General features: G+C 36.5%; 1 protein-coding gene across 2 annotated transcripts in view; it reads left to right on the top strand.

Moving 5' to 3' along the window:
• Positions 1-24,667, top strand: part of BABAM2 (BRISC and BRCA1 A complex member 2) — a 172,676-nt gene that overhangs the window by 20,722 nt on the left and 127,287 nt on the right. For both annotated transcript variants that reach the window (XM_064648436.1, XM_064648435.1), the window contains exons 3-4: positions 593-669; positions 12,624-12,718. In XM_064648436.1, coding sequence (XP_064504506.1) covers positions 593-669; positions 12,624-12,718 — 172 coding nt within the window. The remainder of the gene's footprint in view (positions 1-592; positions 670-12,623; positions 12,719-24,667) is intronic.

The following is a 24,667-nucleotide window of genomic DNA, read 5'->3' as shown; positions in this document are numbered from 1 at the left end:
ACTGCTGTTTCAGATAAACTGGAGAATCACAGATCATGAACATACATCCTCAGTTGTTATATAGCCTCAGATACCTTGTTATGAAACTTGCTCACCTGAAAGCTACTGTGAGACTTTCCACAAGCGAAAATTTTAATGTTATAATAGGTAAAAAATGAATAAATGTTGGTGTATTAAAATTCATCCCAGTTATCTGGGTGGCAGGGATAGGGAATATGTAACCGTGTTACTGTGACATAGAGAGTTGTGGCCTGCAAAATTGTATACAAAGTAGAGGACTTGATGACTTTGACTAATTGTTACCATTCTAATAACGCACTAAAAAACAGAGCATTTTGCATGTGTGTTTTCATTATAAAATGGGAGACAGCTGGCACAGATCCTTAAATTTCTTATGCTGTTGTGGGAACTGTTGATCAAAAGAGGATAAGCCTCCTGTGTCTTTCTCACCTTTTCTTCTTTTCCAGATTCATAAGGATTTTTAGTAGTCACAACATGTTTACTATCAGTCATTTGAATCCTGTAGAATAATGTTAGTGTTTGCTGCCATCTGTAATTACTTAGGGCATTCTTCTCTTGTCTTCATTTTCAGCTGTACGTCCCTGACCCCTGGACCCAGCTGTGATCGGTTTAAACTACACATCCCTTATGCTGGAGAAACTCTCAAATGTAAGTTAAAAAGTACTGCTGTTGTATCTTGGCCTTTTTTTCACTGTTCCATATCTCGTTAAGTTTTCCAGTGTGTCTGACTTTATGAGTTTTGAGATACCTGTGTTGTTTTCTCTTAAAGCTTCAGCTGCAAGAACACACAGCTATGAAGAATATCTCATATTTAAGTTTACAGCCTTCCATGATAGTATTTTGAAAAAATGGGTTATAAAAGCCAAAGGTTACAACCCACTCCCCCCTAGTATTTCTTTATATATTTCTAAATGTTATAACTTAGACAATCTCGTGACCATTTTTAGACTCACTTGTAATTTGTATGTGCTTTGTGTTGTTTCTTTCTGTCTCTTTTAGGAAGAATTCTTTATTAAACTCCAATAAAAGATGTCATTCTCTTATTTTATTAAGTATCTTTAAACAATAACTGGTATAATTGACCAGATTAGCGAAATGCTAATTTAGTGGTATTGTTAAATCCTTCTTATGCTTAGAGGATCTGTAGATACCTAGCTCATTTGCCCACTCTTAGTGTGTGTTTTGTTTGTCTTAGTTTATGTTTTCGTTCAAAGGATTAGAATAAAATTTGGGTTTGTATGTTTTTAGAATGTAAAGTTTTCTAAACACTTGAACTGCTGAAAAATGGTTGTGTTGTTTTTCATCTCTAACAACTTAAATATGAGAGAGCATGAAGAATTTCAGATGAAGTAAAATTCAAAGCTTGGCAATTACAGATTTAGGGCAGCTCTGGTAAAGCCACAGCTGGAGTACTATGTCCAGGTCTGGTCTGTCTATTATCAGAAAAGCATGGACATATTGGAAGGAGTACAGCAAAAGACCACAAAGATGACTAGAGCAACTGGAGCATCTGTTGTGCAAGGGGAGGCCAAGATAGATGAGGCTTCTCAAGAAGAAAAGGCTCAGGGCAAGTCTTACTAATATATATAAATACCTCATGGGGGAAAGGAGTCTGGCTCTTCTCAGTGGCAGTCTCTAAAGGGAAATGGTTACAAATTGAAATATAGAAAATTCCATTCAAATGCTATAAAAAAACTATTTTGCAAGGATGGTCAAAGAGTGGAAAAGGTTGTGCTTGGAGCTTGTGTAGTTTGTATATCTCCATCCCTGAGATACTCAAAAACCAACTGGACATGACTGTTAGCAATCTCCTCTGTTTACCCTGCTCTGAACTGAAAGACTGGACTAGGCAGTCTCCAGAGGTGCTGTCCAGCCTTAGCTATCCTGTGAGTCTGTGAAAATATGCTATCTGGAGAAGCAAGTACTTGACGTGAACAGAAATGGTAAGCATTTAAAACACTGCTTTGGTAGTATCCATTTGGACTGCATCATACACATGCTGTAGCTCTCCAAGACATTTTAAATATTAAGAATGTAGTTGCATTCCTTCTGCAGTAATTTTTTTTGGTCATTATATCATGCACTGGAAGCCCTTATCCTTTATGAACAGAAATCAACAAAATTAAACTTTTGTATATTTCTTTTAAGCTTCCATTTGGCACCTATAAGGGAAGTTGTCTTTACCAGAAGTTGATCTGGAAGTTTGGTTATGTGTTCGAGAGAGGAGCCAGGTTGATGTATCAGCCTACTATGACTATTTTGTCTATTCTAAATATATTAGATTATGCCTCAAGAGTACTAGTTGTTCTTTCTCACAAGATAAAAATGGACTATTAATTCCTAGCTAGCAAGTATTTTAAGAAAAAGGATGTGGCTCTGCATTTATTCAGAATTTTTACTAAGTAGTGGTTGTATTATATGAAGCCAACTACCCTATGAGGTGGAATATTTATTTAAAATTGTTATACTGTGTAGCAGACTAAACTTGTTGAGTCTTGGTGTGTTCTGCAATGCGTAGTAAATTCCAGTTGAGTCTTGTTTGATGACTATGATCAAGATGCAGTCAAAAGAAGCTTCATTGGATGGCATGCGTTAGAAAATGGTATCATATTTTCTATGTGGCTGTCTTATTTATCACCATACAGGGCCCTATTTGTGCATTCTGAGAGCTTTAAGTCTTTTCTTATTTCAGGTAGAGGCTAGGAGTGTTCCTAATTCATAAACGAAAATTAATAGATTAAAATGCCCATATGCAAGTGCATAGGCATGCAGACTATATTAATATGCTAAATGACTGTAGTCCTGTTAAAATACCTAGAAATATGAGCTCTTATATTTTTAGTATCACATAAGCAATTAAACAACAAAAAAAAAGTAATGCTACTGCTCTCTCCACCTTCATAAAACCCAAACCACACATTTTAACCACGTTTTATATTTTAACAAGACCAACTGAGAGTGATGTAAACAAATGTATCTTTTTCAGAAGTATCTAATAATAGTGAATTCAAGTAATAATAATCCTCCGCGTTTCAGTGTTAAATGTTTGAAAATGCTGTGAATCATTCAGTCTCACAGCATGTGGAATAAATAGTGATGTGAGGACATTCAAGAAAGCTTTGATAATTTTGTGTTTAGATCTGTAATGATGGCAGGGGAAGACAGCCATAGTGTGCAACCGGAGATTTTTAGATACTTTGTTGTAGCTGTTGCTAGATCTGTTATCTTTCAAGGACAGAATATTTCTGCAAAGGAAAGTTGTGAAATCTGCCAGAATAAAAAGATTGGCTGAAAATGTTCAGGATCTCCAGTGTATGGGCCTCGGTATGTGGTACTAAACACAGGCTGAAGTGTCTAGTTCCTTTGTGGTTTGTGTTACATCCTCTTTGCAACAGATTAGGTCTTTGCATATCATCAATCATAACTGCTGCCACTGCACAAACACCCCAGCATGAATCCTAGTGTGTTGAAAACTGTTGGTATGCAGCTTTAGGGAAGTATAACTGCATAGTTACAGTCCTGTTTTGCGAAAGACCAGAAAATTCACAGTTTCTTGAAAAAGGAGAAAGTGTACTTGCAGGCAAGACAGTGGCTGACTACCTGTAGTGTAAAATAATTGCTTTGTTAGCTTCGGTAACAGCAAGTGTCTTGTGAGTTAAGATTGGCTTACCTTCACCTTACTCTTGCAAGTATTCAGAGCTGCTTGAATGTTACACTGAACACTCACTCAGCTCCAGCCACGGACCTTGGAGATACCCACAATTTTATACTAAAGAAAATATTAAGCCAGTGTTCAAGATAAATTAGTTTGTCATACTAATTATCTTCCATCACACTTCAGAAATTTTCAAATGATGCTTTCAGGGAGACACTTTTACCTTATTTTCTTCTCTAAAGGAAAGAATTTTTTTTTTTGGTTTTCATGGCGAGAATGGTTAGAAAACTTGAGCCTGCTCTTATTAGATTGTCAATTAAAATCTGAGACAGCCATATTGTTTTTATTAGTTCATCCAGAAGGCAATGTTGTTACATTAAACTTGATGCTTTTCTCTGTATTTGAGTTTTTCAAAGCTCTTAATTGGAGTTTTAATTTCTGGAAGACTGTCTGTAATACCCTGTAAGAGGTCGAATCTGTGTTCCTATGACAAAACTGATTTTGTGTGGTATGCAGAACTATCCTTTATTGCTAACTGAACAGCAGTATCTGCTTAGTAAAGTTCAGTATTCTGTCTGGAGAAGTATTTGTGTATTTTGAGGTGAAGCGTTCTGTAACTGTTGCAGATACCTCGGTCTTAGTTGATAAAACATCATGGCAGATGTCAGTAGAAATTGTCAGGATAAGCACAGTTACAAGCTGCAATAGTGTCTACTGAATAATATTAATAATTAAAATATATCATTTAGAATCAAATTACAATTTTGTTCCAGCAAACCCTGGAATATTTTGGTTTTGGTTTTCCTTTTTCACTCAAGCTTTCGTTGCTGCTTGCTAAAAGAGTCTGACTTTTTTTTTTTCCTGTGCTCTTCACATTTTCTTTTTCAGGCACTGATGCCTCCTTCCCTCTCTGACCTTGAGTGCTGTCATCTGGAATTTCACAGTGATTAAACAATGTGTTGCCCTTGTGATGCTACTGTTCTCTGTGGCCTCTTGAACTCTAGTATTTTCATATTCTGTCTGATTTTCGCTATTTTTATGTGAGTGGATTATAGCTCTGGGTTCTACTGCCACCACTTTGTTTTCCTTGATCCCGAAGAACATTGCTTTTTTTCTCATTTAAAGCTTAGTTTTTCTTTTTTTTGCTTCTGATTTCTGTTTGTTAGTTCCTTACTCATTTTAGTTATCGGCCTTAGAGGAGGAAATCAGTTTTGCTGCCTAACTAGTCTGAGAATATTGCCCATAATATACAAAATCTCATCTGCTTTTATTCCTGTGATGGAACTCTTTCAGCAAGTTCATCCAATCTTCCTGTGGCTTTCTATTTTAAGGAAGCAGTTAAAAATAACAACAAAAAAGATAAAGAAGAGCCTGACCTTCTTGTTGCCCTTTTAAAGGCTGCTTTGCAAATTTATTTGCTAAACACTTGTTTATTGTGCCAATAAGCAATTGTAAAAACGATTTTGCAAGTTATTGTAAGATTTAGGATTCTCATAAACCATGTTGCTGCAATGAATGTGTCAGTGTTTCGTGCACCATTCAGTTATTTTACACAGGTTGTGGTTTAGTTGAGGCTCTTACAGAAAGGATTTCTTGATTGCTGTATTTCACATTATACTTAGGTGATATCCTTACCTGTATGGTAAGTGTGTTTCTGCTGGGTCATGCAACGTGCCACAGATTTTTCCAGGCAATGTGTTTTCTAAAGTTTGTCTGAGTCTTGCTTTACAGGGCAGGAAGAATAAATCTTTTTCCTTTAGTAACTTTTTCATTATCCAATGAATGTACCTAATGGGAGTGTCAAGAGATAGTCTGATCTTTTTGCAATATTTATTTCTTCATTGAATACAAAGTTCACAACAATATTTTCCTCTTTTAAATAATCACCTTCCTCTCACTTGTGTTTTTTGTGGGTTTTTTGACACTTTTCCTCACGTACTGGACTTCTCTTGAGCAAGTAAATCAGAAGTTTTTGCAGGTGTAAGTCTTAAACAGTGTATTTCTGCATCAAGAGAAGTGACCTTAGAAGTATCTATGTGCAAGTGTGGACTTAGAGAGGCTTAAAAGATTTTACATTAGGCCTCCACACTGGTGCTGCCATTGTGCCTTCCAACTTTGCTCTTTCCTCCTTTTCTCTCCTGTTTAGGCTGCACATACTGGTGATGGTCTGCAGTCCATTTGGTTAAATGTATTTATCCTTCACCTTCACATTTTCTGACTTACCCAGTGTCTCTGTTTTAACTTCTCCGGTGTTGCCTGACTTTAATTTCTGCCAATATCTTATCCCTTCTTGTATTATCTGTTATCATCTTTGTCCTCTTAAGTTCTAGTACTAACATTTCTGAGAAAGCAGTTACCCAGCTACAGAAGTGCAAGTAACCGAGATTGTCCTGATACCTTCTTGCTTAGCTTTGAAGCCAGCTCATTTATTTTTATTCCACTTTTGCAGATTTGCCCACTTTGCAAAAGAATGTGATTTCTCTTTCTGTACAGTCTTACAGCTCTTTTTTTTTCTCCTACAGCAACATTTGTTAGTTGAGTTAAAGAAAAAAAACACCCATACCTGCAATCCTTTGTCCAAGAATCAAATTAACATCCTGCAAATTCTTCCTATATATTTTTTTTCTTTTATTGGAAAACTGGGACTTGATTCACTAGCCTAACTATAGATGTCTAACTGAGGTTCCCTCGAGTACCTTGGTAGTCTTTTCAGCTGCTGACCCAAAGGACACTGATCTCTCTGAAAAAGCATGTCATAAATGTGCTCTGAGGCATCTCAAATGACACTAAACAACTTGATTAATCACCTGAACCAACTTTATGGAGACTGGGTCTTTTGCAGCTTTGCATGTAGCGGAGTAGCTGGGATTTCTTATGGAGTGTCAGAGAGGTACAGAAAAGGTTGGTTTTTTTCTGATACAATCAAATATCTTTCTTGCAAATTGTCCCTCTATTCTGAAATGTTTTTGAGTCTTTAATAATGACTTTTTTGCATTTTTTTTTGATACCTTGATTTGCATGTGAAGTCAGAAATTAAACTCAAAAGCATCCTTTACTTGAGAGAAGAATAGCCTGGCAGCAGCAATACCACACCAAAATAGAATTACTCCTGTATCTTCCTTCAGTAGTAGTAGTTTTGTATTTAACAAGTTGTATTGTCATTTCAGGAATTAATCTTTCTTGCCAACCAATTAATAAGAGGCTCTATAGGTAACTATATTACTGTGTTTGACTTAAAGCCTGTACAGCAAAAATCTTTAGGGTGGAACACAGTGACAAGTTGGCAGGTCTGCGTTTAGTTCATTTAAATCCTTTCGTACTACTGGCTGTACTGACTTAGTATCTTGGTTGTAGTGAGTAACTGAGTTTTGTATCTGTAAAGACAATTAATAATGGCTGGTTTAGGTAAGAGTTTGTTTATAGAAGAGACCGATCAGTAGCTTTTATCTACAATTTGCGTGGCTACTAGAAGGGACAGGTTGGCATTCTGAATTGATGAATAGTACAATTCTCCTGACTTTTTCGTTTTAATAGTCAACAAGAGCATTTTCTGTATTTTCATGAAACTGATTCTCCACATATATTTGGTCTCTTGCTTCAGCAATTTTCCCTATTTCTGTGAATGCATTTCATAATCAAGTTGCATTTGGACTTCTTAAAAGCCAAATGGGTTGATCTCCTTCATAACAAATTCCATTCAAATTGGTCTTATTTCAGGCTGCAGTGGCCACACATGTTTATTCTACATACTTAGTGCTGACTTAAAAATTCTTGGCATCAGAAGAAACTGAAGATGATGGATATCCTTTCAAAAGTAGAGTTTGGGAAGTTGACTTGTACTTTGTTTCCTGATTTTGCCACCATTAGTTAAACAGGGATGTTAATGCTGTGGCACTCTTAGCATAGCATCTTTCAGTACTACCAAACTTATAGTGTGGTTAAAAAACTAAAGAAAAATACCCTGAAAAAGAAGTTACCAGGAGGAGAAAAACTGTGTGTGGAATAGGCCAGTAGAAAGCAATTGTAAGGATTTCAGAGATTTCTCAGTTTCAGAGTAAGACCTACCTGTCTTGCTTGTAGTCAAGTCTTATTCCTTTGTTAGATTTGCTTATACATTTTGACAGATGACAAAAGAACAACCCATATGTGTATTAAAAGAAATTATGGATTTAAGTATTAATATTTCTATCTTTTTGTCTATTGGGAGCATATTAACTTTTCTTTTGAAATTCTGTAAAGTATTTCAAAATTTAATGCTGTTTGCCTGAGGAGAAAAAAAGCAAAAGAAAGTAATATTTTTGGATAATGAAAAGCAACAGAGTATGATACATCCTTTTTCTTCTAAATTTATCTTTGATTTGATGGCTTTAACTTTATAGAAGTAATTTTAAATTCTGTAGTAGTATGTAATTGGAAATATAATTCCACCAAAGTAATTATTGGCTGGTGTATCTACAGAATTGAGATAAGTATGGTTTGAGTGTGAAGGTTTTGCTTGCCTTGCTCTTATACTGGAATGGTCATTGTCAATAGCGCTGTGGAACACCGCATGGTTTGCCTTCCATCAAGGCAATAAGGGCAAACAGAGTTGAAATGTATGAAAAACTACATGCTCATGTGCTGAAGATACAAGGAAAAGGGTCGTTGTTTCATCTAGGTGAGAAGGGGAAAGAATGCAGGATTATATTGATTTTTTTTTTTTTGGTGTTTTTTTTCTTCCCAGGTTAAAAGGGTAACCATTCTCAAACTCTAAGCACAATAATTTTGCAAATGGCTTTACTGATTAAAAATGTTATTTTTATTTACCCCAGCACATTTATATTTGAAAAGGGTAAGCCACAGGTAATACCATGTAAGTACTTGTTACAAAAATGGATATTTCTACTAGGTCAAGACAAACTGTTAGCTTGTGATTCAAAATATTTAGCACCTTACATTTTGTAAGCTCACGCAGAGCCTAGTGTTAATATTTATGTGAAGTGAAACCAGACTTGCGTTGGCTGTTGTGATTGTTTAAATACCTTTTATTTGAGTGTAATGGAGCATTTTTTATTTATGCGTCATAACCCTGCCAAGCAAACTGTTAGCTGCAGTTTTAGTTTCTCTGGATTGTAGTATTTAACAAACTCAGACTTAGGATGTTTCCCTTAATCTGTAGCCTCGTTTGTTATGGTGTACTTTTGTTGAGCACGTGTAACTTATGAAAATAGCTCATGCTCATAGTTCAGAACAGGGCAAACTCCTTCCTTAGGCTTAAGCCTTCTAGAGTCAAAGGTGTTACTTTTTCTGCCTTAAGACAGTAAATTAAGCAAGACATAAGTGAAACTATTTGGAAGGGCAAATCACAGAGCAGAAAAGTTAGAGAGGCCAGGGATGATGAGGATGGTTATCTGATATGGTTCAAAAAAAGGTTCTTTTTTTTGCTTTAGAAACTAGCTGAATGTGTTTGGATTCATGGCAGAAGTAAGACTTAGAATAAGATTTGACTGAGGGGATCCTTTATTCCTTTTCAAATACATGAAATGTTTGTTCTAAGGTCAGATCTTCAATGGTAAGATGCTCCATTTGACTTCCAGAATGAAAGCCACTGATGATAGAGAATCATTGCTCTTTTCTAACTGTTAACATTGAAGTGGAATTTTGTTCTGAACTTCTTTGTCTTTATTAAAATGTCACCCAGCCTATGTGAGTCTCGATTGTAGCAGAATAAATTAGGGTTTACATTTGGATAAAAACCCATAGTACTGTAGGAAGGAGAGTGTAGATGATACGTTTCTGGTTTAGTTAGAAAATAAGGACAACAGCATGATTTTTAGGTTCCATGGGGTTGTAAAATGTTTTGAGTATGGTCTCGGCAATAGTGTTTTGTGATTGTATGATTAACAGGCACTGAAATATCGATTTTATTTGTTTTGAAGCGTAGAGAACCTATGTAGCTATGTAACGTATGGCCTTTTGGAAAATGACTACACAGCAGGGAAAAATAGTCTTAATATACACACTGGCTTTAATATTGATATGTTTGGTCTCAAAATGACTTTAATTGAAGGGACTTGGGAGTTTGAATTTGAGGCATGTTTACCCTGGACAAGTAGAAGCAATTTTATCAATTATAAGTAATAGTAACAGAAAAGCAAAAATCACAATGTTAATTTTTACTCTGGATTCTGTCCCTTGTACTGAATAGTTCTTTGGGATCAGTAGGTCATGAAAACTTTTTTAAACCAAAGTATCTCCATAGTTGGCCACTCACTGTGGATAAGAACTGATATGCCACTGATATTTAATGGAAGAAGGGATATGACAGAGGGTGGTAAAGAAGAAATATGAGCATGTGGAGTAGGTAATAGGTAATAGGTTTGGCTAGCTGCAACATGATGTGCCCAACCTCAGTGTGACCACAGAGAGGGTACCTTCTTCAAATGTCTCTCATCCCACAGCAGGAATCACTGCGTGGGATATGCAGCTGACCTGAACCTCAAATTGTAAAAGCTTACCACCTCGTGTGTTAAACTAATAATGCCAGTTTTAATTTACTGTTACACTGAGCACTGAATATGATGATGATCTGGGACTTACTGTGAGCTTTGTTCCCTTCATGTTGTGGTAGAACTGAAAAGGCTCTGAAGGGAAGGAGTTTGTACCTGCTTGAACCTCCATGTTGCACCTATTGCCACAGCTTTCCTGAGGTTCACCCCTGGCTGTGGAGCTTACAAAGGTGAATACAGTTTATTGCCAATCTCACTACTCAAGCAGAGTCTTGAAGCCATCTCATGATGTAATGTTCTGTAATAGTTTTATGCTAGTCAAATATGGAGGTATAACCTAAAAAATAAGCAGTTATTTTGATCCTTCTTTTTTTATTCTAAGCAGCCTTTTGTAGTATGCGTGTAGTTGGAGTGCAGCTCCTAGTGAGCTGAACTGTTGGTATATGCACTCTATTTCATCAACTCTTTTAAAGCAGGAATGCAGAGAATGAAAAGCATGCAACTAGTAACTGCAGTATGGAAAGTGTGTGTTAAATGAGTTACTTGTCATCACATAGGAACATGACAAAAACACAGATACAGTTCTTTCCTTCAGAGCAGCATTGGGCTAAGTCACAGGCCAAGCTTTTTCATTGTGCTGTTTTCTGAGTTATTCATAACAAGCCTCTTTCAAAGCTCAGTTAAAGAATGTATTAAGGTACATCTCCTTCAACACATAACCTCGAATTCACTGGTAGAAATTGGTGAGGTTGTTGTAAAGAGCCATACATGACATTTTAATTGCAGTAAAAGTAAGAAAATGATTGCTTTATAGTGACATAGGAACTACCCAGTCTAGTAAACATCAACTTTTCTGAATTCTTTGTTGCTGTATTACAGTTTAGGCAATTTAGTAATTATTTTCTCTTGCTTAATAAAGATGCATTTCCTGTTCCAATTTTATGCCATTTCCTCTAGGATTGGTGCCTATTTCGTTCTTCTTTTAAATTAAATAGAAGGTTGATTTTTATGTTGAGTGTGTTGGGAATTTTAGCTGGCAGACCTCTGCTATTTTCTGCACCCCATACTTGCACGTGCTCCTGACAGTTGTGAAAGGAAGGTAGGAGTGCAGACAGGAGAAACCCACACTGTGCTCTGCTGAGTCGCATGATCGGTGAGTTTGTGATTTGGAGCAATACTCTGGTGCATAGCTACTGCAGACTGACCATTGGCTTCTTGGTCATGAGCCTTCATCTGCTGCAATTAATCTTTACAGCATCCTTACTTCCAACTGAAGCCAAGATAAGTTTACAGAATATCAGCAATTAAAACTGTCATGTTAAATGTCTTGACGTGGTGACATCCCTGAGCCAGCAATGTGGCTTTGCAAGATTTCTTCATCTGATGCTTCTTTCCAGATCTGCATTCATAATTTTTTAAGAAATAAAAAGTGGTTTAATTTTTTCTGGACAGAATTGTTTATAAGTCTTACCACACTGGCTTTACTTTGCTGTGTGGATTTCAAACAAGTGGTAACACACAGTAGGTACTGTCTTATTTTTTTTCTACTGTCTGCTACCTCACAAATCTGCAAAAGCTCGGTTATTCTTTTGTATCATCGTAAAGAAGAAAGAATGATTGGGAGCTAGACAAGTAAGGCAAGGAACATTTATTTTTATTTTTTTTCACTTTTTTCTTGGGCTATGAAAGGCTTTTTTAAAAGCTCAGATGCATATGACCACCTCTTGATCTATATGAACTCTGAAGTATGTTTACCAGTGAAATAGTGCAATCCAAATTTCTTTAAACTATCACATCGGTGATTAATTGCGTATCTTGTGACACTGGCAAGATGACAACTCAGTGTCAAGCTGTGATGAAATTTTATATTTTTAGTTAATTTTAGTCTCTCCATTTAAATGTGTAGTACTGCATTTCTCTTGGCCAGAATTTGGATAGTTGGAATGGTTCCTATTGAACTGTGTATTCTTCCTTCACAGAGTTGGGGGTGGCAAGGAAAAGAGAGAGTAAGTGCTACTAAGTTTTAAAAGCTTTGGTATTTTGAAAATCGTGGGCCTTAGTAGTTTGGGATTGACTTTAACTTAATAAACAAAACACAGCCATCTAAATATGGTACTTTTTATTAAAACAAGATCTCTTTTCAAACTTGGTGTTTTGAGGCAACCCTCAATAATGTTTGCAATGCCATTTGAGATACAAAGCAAAAATGTATTTCATGTTTCATTGCTTGCAGAGGAGGAGGAAGCTGTGCCTCAGGAATTTGACTTCATCCCCCAAAACATCTGATGCTTATCTTGCATGTGAATTTTTGTAAAAATTACATGGATGAAATATTACATGAAATATTTTTAATGTCGCTATTAAATTCTGTGTTAAAAATGTATGTCATGTGTGATTATTTTTTATTTATAAGCACATATGTAGAAGTGCAAACAGTGTTTTCATTTATTGCTTTTCAGGGGATATAATTTTCAATGCTCACTATCCTGACCTGCCACCAGATTTTATCTTTGGAGAGGATGCTGAATTTTTGCCCGATCCTTCTGCCTTGCATGTAAGTACTTTACTGTTTGAGAATTTTACACCATGCAAGGAGTCTTGACTTTTTTAGAATAGCTTCAGCAACAGAAATTTTCCAACAGTGCAAAATAAATACCTTTTATCTCACTTTTATGTGAGTATAAACACATTGTTTTCTAATGTGATTTAAAGTTGAATCTGTAAATGGCGGGGTGGTGCGTGTTAAAGCATTTTAATCAGGACAATATTACCTTTACAATAACTATTTGGAGTATCTGTTAAAATATGTCTATTTAATATCTGACCATCTTAAATGATCTGTCTCAGGAAAAATGATTGATAAATTGTGTCTTTAAAAAGCATTTATTTCTAAAAAAAAAGAAGTAGCATAATTTTTTGTAACGATGTCGATTTTCGTTTTCTTGGGAGGAAGCGTAGAACCAGGTGGTATGTTATGGCAGCCCCTGCATATATGTATATAAATTATATGTATATAATTATATATATTATATATATTATATATATATTATATATATGTGTATATATATATATGAGATATTTCATTTTGTAGGCTGTGTGTAGGGGTATATAGCAGTCACTGGTAGAAACACAAACCTGGGAAGTGTCTTTTAATTGAACTTCTTGCCTAGGGGAGGGGCTCTTTGTGCAGTCCTCTCTCATGCAACCCCTCTTATGCTTTATGAGCATGTCTCCAGAGCTCCCCAGAGCAAGTCAGAGGCTGTTGTGCTGTGTTACAGATGTCATGGTGGAGGAGTGTGAGGCAGTGGCCTCAGAGTTGAACATGTCCTTGATGTGTGACAGGCAAATGCTGGTTTTTGGTTCTACCTTTATTCATTTCGTAGTAAGTTATATATAAAAATCTTTAAAGTATTAGTTTGAATAATTATTTTGAGCATACCTAACAGAACTTTTAAAAGGTGAATGTCATATTTCTTTTCTTTCCCTAATCATTTTCCTGTTAACCTCACAAACTCCTTTGGGAAGTAGGTATGGTGCTGATGAACATCAATTTCATTAGGCTTGTTTATAGAAAAGGTTTTACTTTCTATGACAATTCTAAAATTGTTTTCACACTCCTTATTTACCAGTTCTATTTTCCTCCTTTCCTCTTTTGTTTCACATTCTTACAGCCTCCTGAGAAATGTTCATATTAGCAACCACTGTCTACAGTTGACGTTAAAGGAAAAAGAGGACTTCTTAATGGAAAAGTGAAATTAATAACAAACAGCAAATGAGATATGAAATAAAGACAATTTTGGGCATCTTGCAGAAATGCTGTTCAGATGGAGAAGCTTACTGAGAGTGATACGGTGCTGCATTTCTCATGTGAAAAGGAGTCCCTAGCAGTAGTGATCCACAGGCAAACCTGCAAGAATAAAAACATACTTATTTTTCTTTCTTTCTATTTTACATTGTTCATTAATGATGCTTCTTTTGGGAGTGTTGCTTTTCTGCCTAAGCACAGAACAAATTTCCTGTCCTCTTTGTTGGGAAGCAACTTGAAGAGCCATTTGCTTCTTGATACATAATGAGATATTAACCAGCCTATTTAAAATTAATTAAAAGAAACTAAAGAAGAAATTTGCAAACCAACAATTTTTGGTTTATGTTAGTCATTATGCCTTTCTATAGCATTCACTAGGTAAATGTAATCACTTTTGATAAGGTCCTTGATCATTCTCCTGCAGTCCATCTGATGGTATGGAATGTGTTATCTCCACCTTGCAGCTTTGGTCTGTATAGCGTACTTTTGCTTTCGCATTTGCTGTTTAATGTTCCCTCTGGTTTGTAGAGTTTTTCTTCAGAATGTTACATTAACAGTAACTTGGTTATTGTGCTAAATCTTTGAATAGCTCCCTTTTTCCCCACAAATGTGAGAACTGTTTAATGAAGATAATTTTAATCAAATTCTAAGACATTAGCAGAATTCTTTAATGCTTTAACATATCTTTCTACTGGCTAGAAGTAAAATACAGATTAGCACATTGACCGTAATTTTATGCTCCTAATCTTGAGCAATCTTCAAATACTTCTGATGCAACAGTTCCTGGCAATCAAAACAGAATCTACCATGCACAAAAGCATGTAGATTTTATTAAATGAGGAGTACAGTCTCCGAGCAAGTAATATGTGCCGTTGGATCTGTGGGAATTCTGACATTGAGCCTTTATGTGCTGCTCTCGTCTGCCTGAGTGTCTCATTTTCCAAGAAGTCATCACATGCTGTTGCATGGCTTGAGTCAGGCATTATGCTTAGCTTGAGACAAGAACCAGGTACTCCAGATTCCACAAGCTCGTGTGGCTCTAATAGAAGCTGGCAGTAGACTTCCCTGAAGACATTTGAATGGCTGTGTTGCAGATCAGTCACTCTTCAGTTTCCATGGCCATGGGCAGACTTTCGAGTTAGGTTTTCATTTGACCATGGTAACAGGTGTTCAGTTAAGCAGCTGTTAGCCAGACAGCTAAAGCAAGATTCCAGAAATACTGCATTTTAAAAAGTAGATGCTGTAGCTGAAGAGTTCATGGTATCTTTTTTTTTTCCCCAGAGAATTCCTAAATGGTTGGGCCGGCCTTTCAGCAGTGGGGTGATATGTTGAGCACTCTTGTTGTTACAAGCAGAGATAATCAACTGTGTTCTTTCATTGACAGTGCAATTGCAGAATCAAGCTGAAAATGCTCATTAAAACTCATCTTTGCTTTTGTGCCTTGCACAAATATTAGACACTTGGGTTTGAAACTCTGCTGGAGTCTCAAGTTCAGCACCACAAAATATATGCTTCATTACGTGTTTTACCAGAAGTAGTTACTCTGCTGGTTGCAGCATTTGATTGTGTGCATGCTCATCTTCTAGAATGATGTAGGCAACTCAACAGCGGGGCAAGTGGTCCATTTATTTTGGTTTGTCATATAGTATTAACTACAGTCTGGGGGCTAGCTTCTTTAGGTTGGTGATGCTGTTCATGCTCAAAGCATTATTAGAAATAAACAGTTTTATTCTTTATTCTCATTAAAAATGTTTTCCTGTTGAATGCATTTGATACCTGTGTATCTAGTAGGCATAAATAAAATCAGCTTCTCAGAATGTAAATAGGAAAGTTCTTCCCTGCTCTAGTGTGTATTCATTTTGGATGACAAGTATTAGAAATGTATTTTAAAAACAACCTATGATTCACTCCGTTCTGATTAAAAATCCAGTTGGCACACAACAAGATTAGTGATTGTGTACGGATGAGATTAATTTGGAGCTCATTACAATGACGCCAGTTTGAGTAACAAGAATTGTTTGTTATGTTAGCCTAGTTGATTGTTAATGTGAGCCAGTTAATAACTGAAGTGCTTATGCAAAATGTTAACCCCATTTTTCCAATGATTTTGAAATATCCTCTGTTTGGAGGGAAAAAAAGAGGAGACAGTAGTAGTGTGTACAAGCTAACAGTAGTGTGCACAAGCTAACTGTCAGTTCAAGGATTTGGGTTTCCAGCTAGTCTTCCCAGAATTATTCTGCCTACCCATCACTGTCGCAAAGGCTTCATTAGCCTTAGTGGGAATGGAGACAAGAGAACATGAACATTTCCTGAAACCTGCTAAGTGCTGAATATGTCCTTGTGGGGTAGTGTATGGTATATTCCTTTTGGGAATACTTTGTGCTGCATTTGTGTGGAAGGAAGACATTGTCATCACAGAATATCAGAGAATGGGCCGCTGCAGTTGTCATGCTGGTACCTAGCATTGGAAAGATTGTTTGCCCTTGTCTAATTGCTAATACTGAGTACAGATTGCAGTCATTGTGGAGCTGATTGACCTAATTTTGCTACTCAGGTGTGTTGGCTATCGTGCTCTATATCTTGCAAAGACCAATGTTTGTTTTAAGTTCTTGTATTTGTGCTTATTAGACTCCATATTTATCATTTGGCTATATGATACTGTTGTGAAGGTTGTATTGTTTTCTATGTCTTTGTTCAAAGTCTTAATCGTTATTTCTGTTGGTTGCTGAGTTAGCTTTTAATGGGTAGTGAAGAGATCCTTTAAATATCTCTCTCTTCCATTAAGTGTTCTTCATTTACTGTCAGGTGCATGAGACAGATGTTTAACAGTGTCAGTTGTTCTCCTGCTCACAGTAACTACAAAAAAGCCCAAAACCCCTTTATATTAACTAATGCTGTTTGACCTGGTTTGTTTTGAAAAGTCTTTTCAGTTGTATTGTTACCAAAGATGCAGGTGATATGTGTTCTAGTATGAAAGCCCCACGTAAGGCTATGACCACGGTGGTTTTCAGCGTATGATTTTAAAGTTTAAAGCCACAGTAGTGGGTTCTCTTAGTCTGGGAAATGCGTGGATAGGTTCGAACTGTTTTAGCATTGCTGTCTCTTCTGCTTACTCTAATTTCAGATGGCAGCACAAGATTTCATTCTTGGACCCCTAGCCTGCTGCTCTTGTAGTGAAAACCTTAAATTAGTTTGGCTTCAGTTGAACTTGGGAAATTTAAGAAAAACAGAATGGAGGATTGGATCCTGCATGTTATTAGAAGAGAGTTTTTTCCTATTTTGAACTTCTTTATATTCACATTTTTTGTGTTTACTTCTCAGTCATATCCTGACTTTATATGTCAAGGAGTGTTTTGATTATTTATAATACAGTGTTATTTATCGTTTTATTCTATAAAACTAACATGAATTCTGAAAACTGTTTATTCCTTTCTCTTTCTATTGATCCTTACCTATTTGTATATGTGGGGGATGTTCGTATGTGTGCATACATATTGATGTATACATACATATAGTCACTGTGGCCTTGCTGAGATTGGTCTGGTATGGATAGGCAGTGGTAACAAAATCACATTTTATACCACCAGGCAAGTAATTTAATTCAGGAACTTTCCCAGAAGAAGGTCTTTATGACTGGTATTGTTGGCATTTATTGTATACGTTTTTGTCCAATTTTTCAAACACTAGAGATATGCCAGTGCAACATTCCTTTCTAAGCCAGATCTGAAAGAATCTAATTTTGAATGTATATTGATCTGGTTTTGGTGTCTGAGCTCCACCAGTTCCTCAGGGAATCACAAAATCACAGAATAGTTAGAGTTGGAAGGACCCTCTGCAGATCATCATCAATCCCCCTGCCAAGTTCAATAAGTACTGAGAAATCCCCAAAAGAGGATTCTGGCTTGGAATCCTCTTCTGGCATAGCCTGGCCAGCTTGACTGCAGCCAGCATTCAGAAGGCCCTTCTGAGAAGTCATATGGTGCTCAGAAGAGCGAGTGTTAGGATTGTCTGTGTAGCCATGTGGTAAAGATGGTGACTATACGGTTCAGCAGAAAGAACTTAAGAGGATGGCAGAAAATAAGTTTTATCCTGTAATCTTTCCATCTTTGCTTCCTTCAAGGCCTTTCTACACTGGGAAACTATTACTTTTTCTCCTTGTTTTAGTTCTTCTTAATTTCACTTTCAGTCTTTCATTTTTATTTGTCCTTTTTGTCCAGAATTGTTAATATTTATTTATAGGGAGGGGGAGTTAGCTGCCTTGTATTCCTTTGTAATTTTCTATTAATGTGAAGTCATTACATATATTTACCTTACTTTCTTTTTCCAGAACCTCAGCATTTCCTATCACAGTTTATAAAACTCTCTCAAAGTGTAAGCAGAAAAGAATATGCTGAGGTCACAAGTTCTGCTTTTCTTAGTTGCAACATTTTGGCTGGACTTTTTGCCTAGTGAATCCAGAAATTAAAAAAAAAAAAATTAAAATCTGCAATTTGAAACTACTTATTTAATTTTGAGGGAAGAAAATATCTCTTAAGCCAGGTAGTTTTGCCTTTCTTGCTTAAATCTTGCTAGTGTAGAAGGCAAAATTAATTCCATTAGTTCTGTAAAGGGCTCCGTGGGGAAACATTTCCTTTCATTTTTTTGGCACAAGCTTATCTGATAATGCAATTTCTCCCTAGAATATGAAAAATCTAGAATATTAGCTTTTAAAATATAGTATTTCAGTCCAAGAAAGACTAACTTTTGGAGAACATTAGCAATGTGAGTGGACCACTTGACTGAAGGATGGCAGGATGGGAGAAAATTTTTTTTTGCCATACTAACTAAATTGCTTGTCATAAAGGACTTAATTATTGTGCAGTAGTAAAATAGGGGGAGAAAAAAATTTATAGTTTTCCATTCATAGCATTGTATTAGGAAAAAATAAAGATAACTTTCATTTGTCACATGAGTTTGGCCATCTTTTTCATGGTTACACAGTTAGATGGGCCAGAAGGTTGGACCAGAATAACAGGATCTTTAAATCTTAATGTAGTTAAGGCTGAAAAAGATGTTTAGGCTTACATTTCTTTCAAGCTATGTGTGTTTAGTTTATATCTGATTCCAGAGCACTGGCCTCCTGAGTGTCTGGATCTTCTCTTGAATTCGTGTTCAATTAATCTTGACTTTGTAATGAATTCACTAATTTCTTAGGTGGGCAACAGTTACTATGAGGCTTGAGAAAGACTCTGTCTCTTTGCTAGAACCAAGCTGCATGTTTGAATGAGTATTCTTTCTTTTGCTCCCCTAGGAGCATATCCTGAAATTCTGGTAAGTGGAGGAGGAGTGCTTATGTAGCTAGGTGTTAGTCTTAGCCGAGCACTGCAGTATGAACACTTACAACATTTAATTGCTGGAGTTCTTGCATGGCATGAGGGATCGCTGGCTTACCTTCACAGCCTCGCTGTTCTCTGATCCTGAGGTCACTGGAAAGGCTAGAGGTGGGAAAAGCTTGCAACCAATCCTGGATGTGAGAAAGAACTGAGCAGGCTGTTAGTGAGCCAGTACACAAACTAAAGCTTACCCTGTGCCTAGAACTATAGTCTGTATATAGTCAAAACTCTGTTAGGTGACTTTGCCAATATACTTGATTTTTATGCAGTTCAGCAAGGGACCTTTGCGCAAATGAAATCTGAATATATTTCAAACTTAGTAGTTTTGTTTCTTAACACCCTTTATTTAATTTTGGGGTTTATTTAATATACTAGTCCAGTTAGGTACTCTCTGTTTCAGTCTTCCTGGTCTTCCTTCCAGTTCTTCAGGTTGTTTGTCACAGTTTGTGTGAACTCATTGACTGCAATAGTGCTAGTCAGTCAGTCTCTTTATGGGCACAATGGTTCAAGATTTCCTTTGGAAGTCCATTTAACATCTTATGGCCCTCCAGTCTCCTTATTTTGTAGGCTCTGAGAATATCCCATCAGAGATACAGTCAGCCTATATTAGTACTTTGTACTAATGTATCTCGCCTTAAGGATAAGTGAAATCCACCAAAATGAACAAGAGAAAAATCTAAGTTTTGAACTGTGTGCTTAAGTTAAGTAACAAACTGGGATGAGGAAGACCTTTGAATATTCTTTGAGGAGGCACTGGATCTGCAATTATTCTTGTAGGCAATGACTCTATTGGGTCTGTGGCTTGCTCCCTCCAGATATCAGTTGTTCATGTTGCTGGATGTTTTCACAAGGGCAACTAACAGTCCATGAAGACAAGAGCTCCTCCTTTAACTCATCTTGTCTAATAGTTTTCAGAGACTCTGACCACTTTCAGAGGCTTTTCACCATTTATCATTTAAGAAGCTTTGTCTGGCAACTATTCTATTACCTGTTTCAATCAAAGCAAACTGAAGACTTCTCAGGTGGAGGTGTTGTGTTAGAGAAGAAATTTGTGCTGCAGCATAACTTCAGATTGCCACAGATGGCTAAATGTGTTCATTTGTTTGTATGTATATATAAATAATTCTTTACTGTGAATGTGGTGAGGTTCTGGAACAGATTGCCCAGAGAAGTTTTAAGTGCCCCATCCATGGCAGCTTTCAAGGCCAGGCAGAGTGGGGCATTGAGCAACCAGGTCTGGTGGGAGTTGTCCCTGCCCATAGCAGGGAGCTGGAACTAGGTGAGCTTTAATGTCCCTTCCAACCCAAACCATTCTGTGATTCTATGATGCATAATACAGCTGCTTTGCAGGAAATACAGTCCTTGATAGTGGTAAGGGTGGCATAGTGAATTCAAGCATCTCATTCACTTTCAAGTCATAGTTAGTTTATACCAAAAATGTTACGTTAGATATCCCAAGCCAGACTTATGAAAGTAGAACATCTTCTATGTGGAAGTGTCGGAGTGCAATGATAATGTGTTGGTATTTATAATTCTTTAACGTAAACCAGCAAATCGACAATGTAGTTTTGACTATTTTTTTGCTTCAGTTTATTAAAATATATTTTACTTGAACAATGTTTTGTTAAAAATTGGGGAAAAAATATTATTAGAGAAACTGGCAAAAAATTAAAGGATTCTGGCCCTTAGGTGTGACATTACTGGCACAATACACTCCTCTTCCTTACAAGAAATCTAGAACAGTAAGAAATGGCATGTCTGGAAGGCAACAACTTTTTAGCTTTCTATAAACACATTTGCACGGGTTTTTATTTGTTTGGGTTTGGGTGGGTTCTTTTGAGGGAAAAGATTGACTCTAGCATAGTCTTCCTGAATTGAGAATACTTTTAAGTTCTGTGTAGTATGTCCATTGAGTTCACATTGTTGTGCCATTATAATTCATTTTTCTGTAGGGAAAGTTGGTCATTTCTTATGAATATGCAAGCAGAACAGACTTTTAAATTAACTGATTACAGAAAGTCAGTTAGAAATAGTCATTCTGTCTGATAATGCAGTTTCATATTTGATTACATTCTATACTGTGAATTCTATTATAATTTGTACTTTTCTGCAATAGAATTAGTTTAAGTTTGATGCCCTGCAGGATCTTTCCTTCAGAAGATACTGTTGGGGCAAATAAATGTCTTTGCACTCAGAGTAATTTTTAAAAGATCTGTTCATTTCCCAAATGGAGGAGGGCTCAAGTTATGTTTTCTCCTTTTTACTGGTCTAAGTTTCAGCCTGTATTTGTTTCAAAACCTCTCTTTGTTTTATTCATTCTTTACATGCTTTTATGTCTGTGTTTCCTTGTTATCTTCTATTTCAGATCCTGAGGCATATCTGCTCTGTTTTAGAGATAACTACAGAAATATAGTTCAGATTTAGTCAGCATCTTGAATCTTTCGTTTGCCGTAAAAGTATTCATACAGCTTTACATTAATTTTTTCCTATACCTGTATCTTCCCAGAGATACAGCTTTTATTTGTATAAAGGAACCAAATGAGTGTCCTTATGCTGCTTTTTTGAGAAGAGAGAACTAATTTGCAATAATTTGTCCTATATGGTAGAGAAATAATTTTGATTTTCAATGTCTTCTGATTTACACAATAGTATTTTGTAAATGTCTTCTTTAGGGACTGTGTTTACAAGACCATATAAATTCTCTTGTACTACAAATGTGAAAATGAAGATGGCAATACTGCCTGGCCAGCGAGATCCACCATGTTATATATTGATTTTAATTTATAGGATTTTGGGAAGAGAAAAAATGGTAGAAGAAAACAGTTCTGCATGTGCCAATCCAACGATAAATGCTCAAGGGATGTTAGTGGACGCTGTCCAAAACATTAGCTGTGAAGGTTCTGCCTTTTTGCTGTAGCTAAAATTACTTGTGTTGACAGGAAGGGAAAAACCACAAGAGCTGATAAGTGTGAAAGACTTGCTATTTAAAAGGGACTCTAGAGGTAAAGCATTAACAGTGGTCTATTCTCTGGTCCACTGAGGGTCTGAGGAGTTGTTCACACTACCATCACGGCATGATAAGTAAGTCTTTGGGTAAAAGATGCATGTGTGTAATGCCTTGTGTGGAAATTAGTGTTGTCTTCATGCATTGTTCCTTTTACTTGCCATGTCTAGTTAAATATGTATGCCTCTGGTAACTGACTCCCAAGGGAAAGAAATGCAGTGTTCTTACATGGATTAACTAATGATTAGTGTGTTGGATTCCCAATGCCGGAATTTGTATGTGCTGAGGGATTTAAGAAATTCCTTCTCAGTCCAGGTAAAGGTACCATCTGCTTTCTGAGAGAGGTGTGCTGAGAGGTCTGGAAAGGAACAAAACTTGCTCTAATCCCTTAGCAAAGTTGGACAAGAAACGTTTATGTGCCATGTTTTTTGGAGATTAATTAGATAGTAGGCAGTTGTAGCTTTTAAGGGCCTGATTATCTTGTAAGAGAGCTCTGTGGGAGAAGCAGGCAGACTTTATCAGGAGGAGTGCACAACTTAAAAATGTTGTCCTGGGCTCAGCTTCACAGATTCATCATCTCCAGAGCACCCTTAACATACCAAGATCAGCTGCCTCTTAACTGCTCTTACAGCAGGGAATAGGAAAAATTTGTAGTAACTTCTGGAAGTTGAGTTCCTTCCTTTTTCATGGGAATAGTACTTGAGAGACAGTGGCTCATTTATTCTAGGTGAATGCAGAACTGAGTGTTCTCCATGTGTCAGATTTGCTGGAATTTATTTTAGAGTTGTGTTAGGTATCGGATCGTTAATCCAGGATCACACTGCATAGCCAGTGGAAAAAGAAAAAGGGAAAAAAATTTAAAATAAGATGAAAAGTGCTTTTCTGAAAGCAGAAATAATTTCTTAGTATGTTGTTTTCCTGCACTGGATTTTCATGCTAATTCAAGGCCTTCAGGTATTCAGGATTTTGACTAACCATTTATAAGATATTGTAATTTCTGCATCCAGTTTTCACAGCCTCTCACTAAAAATAAAAATTAAAATTAAGTACTGACAATCCCAAGCTTCGATTTGTGCAAACTTTTTATCTGTTATACACAGTAGCTACTAGAGCACACAAGGTCTGTAAGTTCTTTGGTTGTATTTGCAATGACAAAAATGCTCCCGAGTCGAACTGTTTTTATGAAATGTTAAGTTTTCATGTTTGCTTGGGCCCAAAAATGATCATTTCAAGCAGATCACTCCAGAAAGTTGTTCCAGTGGTGCTTCGGGGGAGAGGGATATGAAGAACCTGTGAAAATAAGATGACAAGTAGATGGCATGTAGGTTTACAGTGATTGATATGAAGCTGCAGCCTGTAGGATGTTTAAGTGCTGGCTGCTAAGAAACTGAAGCCTTTGAAGTTGTTATAACACTCCAGCCCTGCAAATACTGTGAAAAATATCTGTTGATAGAAAGATGTGAGCATATGGTAGATAATTATCCTGTGCCTTTTTCTGTGAGCAAAATCCCTGTGGTGGCCTATGAAGATTACAGCAAAGCAGGGACTGAAACCAGATATGCCAGTTTCTAGACTAATGTTGTAACCACTGGACCCATATCTCCTCTGTATTTATGTGGAGGATAAGTGCTGATATCAAAATGTGATCTTTCTCATTTCAGGTAAAAACTTACATTGATACTGATTTTTAGCCACTGTAGGATGAAAGTTGTGTGCATGTGGTATGCAGAGATATAAACAAAATGCAAATCTGTACTTAACATTATTCTCTATGATAATTCTGGATAAAAGATTCTACAGAAATGCAATACCACTGTTATGGGCTTGGGAGGTTTTGTTTACTGACATTTTCTCATGAAAGTTAATTTCATGCTTAGAAATATAAAAGTACACTAACTTAAAATAAGATCTTGCTGTTATTTCCTGTAGTATAGCCAGGAAAAACAGTTACAATCTGTCTTCTTTAAAATCACATTCCTGGAAGATATTCTGGCAACCTGGATATTTAAACACATTTCAAAGAAAAACAACTTCAGATCAATTAGAAATTGTTACCATATTTTCTTTCTGATAGCGTAGAATTATAGTTTGCTGCAGACATTGCCTGGAGTTGTGAAATAAGCAATAACCTGTGAAGGAGACTATGAATTATCAGCTTTATGGAACGTGAGGTGCATTGTATTCCAAAAAAATGGGGAAGTAGGTAATCGCAGACACTGAGGAGCTTGAATAGGTTCTTGGTTAGCTTTTTTGGAAGGATGAAATAAAGACTACAAAACACAAAATGTTCCAGAGCAAAATTTAAATGTGGTTTCTTTGCCA

The sequence above is a fragment of the Pseudopipra pipra genome, chromosome 3 (genome assembly GCF_036250125.1).
Source record: "Pseudopipra pipra isolate bDixPip1 chromosome 3, bDixPip1.hap1, whole genome shotgun sequence".
Classification (NCBI taxonomy): Eukaryota; Metazoa; Chordata; class Aves; order Passeriformes; family Pipridae; genus Pseudopipra; species Pseudopipra pipra.
Note: the sequence above shows the minus strand (reverse complement) of the source record. Positions and strands in the feature narration are given on the sequence as shown.